The 6,990-nt window shown below is 46.2% G+C and overlaps 1 protein-coding gene across 1 annotated transcript in view; it reads right to left on the bottom strand.

Moving 5' to 3' along the window:
- Window positions 1-445: 445 nt before the first annotated feature.
- Window positions 446-6,990, bottom strand: part of LOC101849270 — a gene marked incomplete at its 5' end in the record, with an annotated part of 30,155 nt that continues 23,610 nt past the window's right edge. The window contains 4 exon segments of the mRNA XM_013090874.1: window positions 446-983; window positions 1,059-2,398; window positions 4,125-4,232; window positions 6,016-6,932. Coding sequence (XP_012946328.1) covers window positions 446-983; window positions 1,059-2,398; window positions 4,125-4,232; window positions 6,016-6,932 — 2,903 coding nt within the window.

The following is a 6,990-nucleotide window of genomic DNA, read 5'->3' as shown; positions in this document are numbered from 1 at the left end:
TTAAAACAATCCACTCTTTGCTCAGTTTTAGATTGATGATCATTTAAACAATACACACTTTGCTCACAGTTTTACACTCATGACTGCTAAAACAATCCACACTTTGCTCATATAGTTGTACACTCATGACTGCTAAAACAATCCACACTTTGGTCACAGTTTTAGATTGATGATCATTTAAACAATTCACACTTTGCTCACAATTTTACACTCATGATTGTTAAAACAATTCACACTTTGCTCACGTTCAACACATATATGTCGGTCCTAAGACAATTCACACTTTGCTCATATAGTTTTACACTCATGACTGCTAAAACAATCCACACTTTGCTCATAGTTCTAGACTGATGACCTCATTAAGATTTAAGACAATCCATAGTATGTCTGAGGAAGGAACACCGGATCAGAATGACTCTGTCTATACTGATGACCTCATTAAGATTTAAGACAATCCATAGTATGTCTGAGGAAGGAACACCGGATCAGAATGACTCTGTCTATCCACATTTCTGCCCTCTTCCTCCTCCTCATCTTCTGCCAAAGTAAATCCCTGTGTGCTCTCTCCATCAAAGCCACTTTGATATTCCATACTCTCTTGTGCCGACATGTTTTCATCACTGAAGACGTTTTGGTATTCCATGCTTTCATGAGCTACAGATGCTTGTTCTAAGGTCTGAGTCCTGTCGGGATCAGTATGGCAGTCCGATATGTCATCTCTGTCGCTGTCTGTACCGATGGGTGGATAGGCGGAGCCCGTGAGGTGTGGGAGGAGGGTGGAAGTACCGGAGGAAGAAGAGGATGACGATGTCTGGTTGGTGAAGAGAGGGAAGCGGGGAGGGTCCGACAGCAACTGGTCTCCCATGGGAAGGGCAGGGGACGGGACTAGTGGCATCTGATTGGTGGAGGGAGGGGTTGGGGGCGGGACTAGTGACATCTGATTGGTGGAGGGAGGGGTGGGGGCGGCCTGTGGCTGCTGCTGTCTGTGCTGTTGTGACATGAGCTGCTGATGCTGCTGTTGTTGCTGTAGTGGAATGTGCTGTTGCTGCTGTTGTGACAAGAGTTGTTGTTGCTGCTGTTCATGCTGTTGTGACATGTGCTGTTGATGCTGCTGTTGCTGAATACACTGCTGCTGCTCTCCTTGGTCTTCTCCCCAATCACCAGCACCACTGGTCGCAGCCGCAGTAGCAGCATCACGGCCAGCTCTACTAGCGCTGAGGACGGTCAATCCTTCAGTCTGCTGCTGCTGCTGCTGCTGATGGTTTACGAAGCCGTCTGATGAGCTGTTGGCTGCTGTCGCGTCGTGGGTGGCGATGGTGAAGGTGTCTGCGCTGTTGTTGCTGTTGTCATTGATGATTGCAGAAGCAGCAGTGGCGGTGGTGGTGGTGGGGATGATGCTGCTGACACCAAAGTTGTCCCCACCGGTCTGAACGCCGCGACCAGACTCGCCGACAGACGCACACGTGGACGTGATTGTAGAAGGTATTGAGGGGGCGGTGGAGGTGAATGTGAAGGAGGAGGAGGAGGATGTGGTGAAAGAAGAGGTGAAGGAGGAAGAGTCAGAGATGACTAGAGCCGATTGGACATGCTGTGATGCCAATAAGCCTGGAGTAGAAGAGAAGGGGGAGGAGGAGGAGGAGGAGGAAGAAGAGGTTGTGGTGGTGGTGGTGGGGAGCAGAGAGGAAGCCACTGCCCCTCGCACCGCACTCAACGACGACGCTACCGTAGATGAGGATGTCATCACTTCCGCTTGCGGTGGTCTAGCTGACGAGCCCGACGGCACCGAAGTGACAGACGAGACCACAACTTCTGCCCCACCGACGGCCGGTACCGTAGCTTCAGCCTGTCTCCTGAGCGACATTTCCGCCGTGGCCTCAAAACCTCTCGCACCTCCTGCAGGATCGGAGTTTGGGTCAGAGTTGTTGCCACTCGCGTCATCCAGCTGCATGCCATGTGGCGCAGCGCTTTCACTCGCCACTTCCAGCCTGTCTTGCCGCACGCCGTGCACCGCGTTTTCACTCGCTACACCGGGTCCATCTTGCACTGGGCCACCCAACGACCCCATAACCGCCGACAACACAGCATCGGCTTCGGTAGTCTCAGCAACTCTCTGTGCAGTTCCAACCATCGCTGACCCCCCACCCACCAGCCCTGTCTGCACAGGCAAAATCCCCACAGGAGTGAGAGAGGAGGAGGAGGAGGAGGAGGGTGAGACTGTCATCTGTCGCACGGAGGCGGAGGAGGAGGAGGAGGAGGAAGAGGAGGCTCCTCCCTGCTGCATGGAAGAGGAGGTGGGCGGCTGGCGGATGGACGTGGAGGAGTGGCTGGAGTAGTGCAGCTGCAGATCCTGGGGCCGGGCAAACGTGTCGCCGCAGTTACCGCAGATGTACGGACGATCCTGTCGGTGGGAAGAGGAGAAAAGAGTTTTAGTTTTTTACTAAGTTGTTCTTTTTTTTTTTAGAAGAGGTTTTACGGCGCTCGCAACTGCATAAAGTCATATGAGCGCCAGAAGATTAGAGGTGTTACAAGAGAGTAACAAACATAAAAAAGAACGGGAGATAGGCACGACAGATGTTTGATAGGAAAGAAAAAGCAAACCACACCAGAGCACCCACCAAGAGTTTTAAGGTACTTGCAATACAATAAGGTCATATAAGTGCCGAAGATTAGTGGTGTTACAAGAGAGGAACAAACACAAACGTGTCGCCGCAGTTACCACAGATGTACGGACGATCCTGTCGGTGGGAAGAGGAGAAAAGATTTTTAGTTTTAGTAAAAGTTTCTAGTCACTAGCAATACCCTCGTACAATAAGGTAATATAAGAAGCTAAAGATCAAAGGTGTTACTAGAGAGGAACAAATACAAATGTGTCGCCGCAGTTACCGCAGATGTACGGACGATCCTGAATGTGAGAAGATAAGAAAAGATTTTTAGTTTTTTAAAAAGTTTTTCTTTTTTTTTTAGAAGAGGTTTTACGGCACTTGCAACTGCATAAAGTCATATGAGCGCCAGAAGATTACAGGTGTTACAAGAGAGTAGCAAACATAAAAAAGAAGAAGGGGAGATAAGGATGATAGATGTTTGATAGGAAAGAAGGAGCAAACCACACCAGAGCAAACACACCCGCCAACCACCCACTTACTAGTAAGAGTTTTACGGTACTTGCAATACAATAAGGTCATATAAGATGCTAAAGATTAGTGGTGTTACAAGAGAGGAACAAATACAAACGTGTCGCCACAGTTACCGCAGATGTATGGACGATCCTATCGGTGGGAACAGGAGAAAAGATTTTAAGTTTTTTTTTAAAGTTTTTTTTTTTTTTACGTCACTTGCAATACAATAAGGTACTGAAAGATAAGAGATGTTACAAGAGAGAAACAAACACAGTTGCCGCAGATGTATGGATGATCCTGACCCAGGGAAGATAAGAAAAGATCTTTAGTTTTTTAAAAAGTTTTTTTCTATGTCACTTGCAATACAATAAGGTCATATAAGATGCTAAAGATTAGTTAGTGGTGTTACAAGAGAGGAACAAACACAAATGTGTTGCCATAGTTACCGCAGATGTATGGGCGATCCTGACCCAGGGAAAATGAGAAAAGATCTTTAGCTTTAGTAAAAGTTTCTACGTCACTTGCAATACAATAAGGTCATATAAGTGCCGAAGGTTAGAGGTGTTACCAACCTGTTCAGGAGTAAACAGGTGTGTGCGTAGAGCACGGTCGTTGGTGAAGCCAGCATCACAGAACTCACACACACACACAACTGTACCAACCTGTCCATGAGTAAGCAGGAGTGTGCGTAGAGCACTGTCGGTGGTGAACCCAGCATCACAGAACTCACACACACACACACACACACACACACACAGACACACACACACAGACACAGACACGCACACAACTGTACCAACCTGTCCATGAGTAAGCAGGTGTGTGTGTAGAGCACGGTCGTTGGTGAACCCAGCATCACAGAACCCACACACACACACACACACACAGCTGTACCAACCTGTCCATGAGTAAGCAGGTGTGTGCATAGAGCTCGGTCGTTGGTGAAGCCAGCATCACAGAACTCTCTCACACACACACACACACACACACACTAACAACTGTACCAACCTGTCCATGAGTAAGCAGGTGTGTGCGTAGAGCTCGGTCGTTGGTGAACCCAGCATCACAGAACTGACACACATAGGGGCGAGGCTCCGCATGGCTTAGCAGGTGGCGCTGGGGGACAGAGATAAGATAAGATAAGATAAGATAAGATAGACAATACAAGACAAGACAAGGTAAGATAAGATAAGATAAGATAAGACAAGACAAGACAAGATTTAAGATAAGGTAAGATAATATAAGATTAGGTACGGTAAGGTAAGATAAGATGAGATAAGATAAGATAAGATGAGATAAGATAAGATAAGATAGTACTTTACTATCCCAGAGGGAAATCTTTCTAGGCTGTACAACTGTACAGGACTGTAAAAACAGTTATACATAAAAAATTTGAATTATATATTACTCTCATTACAAATTTAATATTGAAAAGAGAAGTAAAGCAGACAAAATGTACATTTACATCAATGCATCATTCAACCACATGCAGGAATTCAATTACAAGACCTTTGGAGTTATATAGATACATACTCTAAAGAATAACACACATCTATGCTCATTCTGACAAAAGCCTTATATGCTAGATGGTAAAAAACTTCTTTTATATCTTTCTTTCTTTCTTTTTTGGAGGTACATATCTGCCGCTGCGTGATCTTACAATTTACGTGGAAAGGGGGTGGGATGGGTCGTTTATAATGCTTTATATCTCTTTTATACGTGTGGTGTTATACATTTCATCAATTCTATTAAAATCATATCCAAAGATCTAGAATTGATGAAATGTAGCAATACACATCAGTAGACGCACAACACATACATCTGAAACCAGGCGACCCCCCTCCTCAATCAATCTCATAAATCTTGACTTTTATTCAAGATAAAAACGTATTTAAAAAAAATCAAAAGCAAGATAAAAGAACAAGCTTTGAGATAATACCAACAACCCATATGCCCAAAAATTGACAAGCGCCTGATTCCACCGCGTCTTGACAAATTTGTTCACAATACGCCATCATGTTTTAACTATTTGTTCACCATACACGCCATCATGTTTTAACTATTTGTTCACCACACGCCATCATGTTTTAACTATTTGTTCACCATACGCCATCATGTTTTAACTATTTGTTCACCATACGCCATCATGTTTTAACTATTTGTTCACAATACACCATCATGTTTTAACTATTTGTTCACAATACACCATCATGTTTTAACTATTTGTTCACCATACACCATCATGTTTTAACTATTTGTTCACCATACGCCATCATGTTTTAACTATTTGTTCACCATACGCCATCATGTTTTAACTATTTGTTCACAATACACCATCATGTTTTAACTATTTGTTCACCATACACCATCATGTTTTAACTATTTGTTCACCATACACCATGTTTTAACTATTTATTCATCGTACACCGTCATGTCTGAACTATTTGTTCACCATATCGAGACATCCAGTGTTTTCTTGTCTTGTCTCCATTTTTAACAACAGTGAAAAAAGTTCATAACAAAGAGTGAGCTTTCGAAGAAGTCACATTTTCACTGTAAAAAAAGATGGAGATAGGACAAGAAAGCACTGAGGTCTCGATATGCCATCATGTCTCAACAATTTGTTCAATGTTTAAACTATCTGTTCACAATTATGATTTTTCATCACCAAATGTCATCATGACTAAACTATCTGTTTACCCTATATGTCATTGCAAGAAAGCACTGAGGTTGCGATATATAGCCATCGCAAATGTCATCATGACTAAACTATCTGATCTTTCATCCCCAAATGTCTTAATGACTAAACTATCTGTTTACCATATATTTAGTCATCGCGAAACCAGCATCACAGAACTGACACACACACTCACACGCACACACACACACAAGTGTTTACCTTAAGCAGCTCCAGAGAAGGGAACGCCTTGTCACACAGACCACAGCTGTGAGCCCTCGTCACTGACGGCAAAGATGGCACTGACAGTGGCACCGCTGTCACATTTGTCACTGACGACGGCACTATTGACACACTTGTCACTGGCACAGTCGACAGAGGCAGCGCGGCCACTTCCGCTGCAGGCAATGACAACGACACTGTCGTCGCAGCAGTTGGCATAGAAGTTGACGCCACAGCGACAGTCTGACACAGAGGCGGCGGCGGTGCTGACGTGAGACTCACAGCAGCAGCAGTCAGTTCTGTCACCGACTGACCTGTCACAAGTGGTGACGACGACGACGATGACGACACTGTAGTCGGGTAACGAGCGGCGCGTGGCGGTGATGCTGCCACCTCTGATCCACCACCCACGGCCCGTGTCAGAGGCGGGGGATCCGAGCTCAACGACATCTTCGACGCCTCCAAGTTCTTGAACAACGCCACGGGCAGAATGGCTGCAGCTGTCGTCCCCGTCGCCACAGCAACAGACGGAGGAGAAGAAGAAGCAGACAATGACGTTGACATCAGTGGAACTACAGCAGCAGCAACAGCAGCAGTGGCAGCATTTGTCATCGTTGTCGTTGTTGCTGTTGTCGTCATCATCGTCACGCCAGAGCTCCCCCCAGAGTTGCTTTTCTCTTCGTCGATGACCAGAAGCCCCTCCGACTCGGGCTCAGGGTCGCCCGATTGAGCGGCCGCGCTGTGAGCCAGCCCCAAACGCGCCCGCTTGGCCAGGGACTGCCGGAGGCTTTCGTTGAGGTGCGGGGTGAAGAGCAGCGTGGCCTTCTCCGTCACGGGCTGGTGCGAGATCTTGCGCTTGTACGCCGGGCGCTGCGGCCGCGCCACGCCACTGCTAGAGCCACCGGCGCCGCCCAGAGCTGAGGAACACAATGTCAGGCCAGATACAATAATAATGACAATAACTAATAATAAAAA

The sequence above is a fragment of the Aplysia californica genome, unplaced genomic scaffold (assembly GCF_000002075.1).
Source record: "Aplysia californica isolate F4 #8 unplaced genomic scaffold, AplCal3.0 scaffold01612, whole genome shotgun sequence".
In the NCBI taxonomy this organism is placed as follows: Eukaryota; Metazoa; Mollusca; class Gastropoda; order Aplysiida; family Aplysiidae; genus Aplysia; species Aplysia californica.
This window is presented reverse-complemented; position numbering and strand designations above follow the sequence as displayed.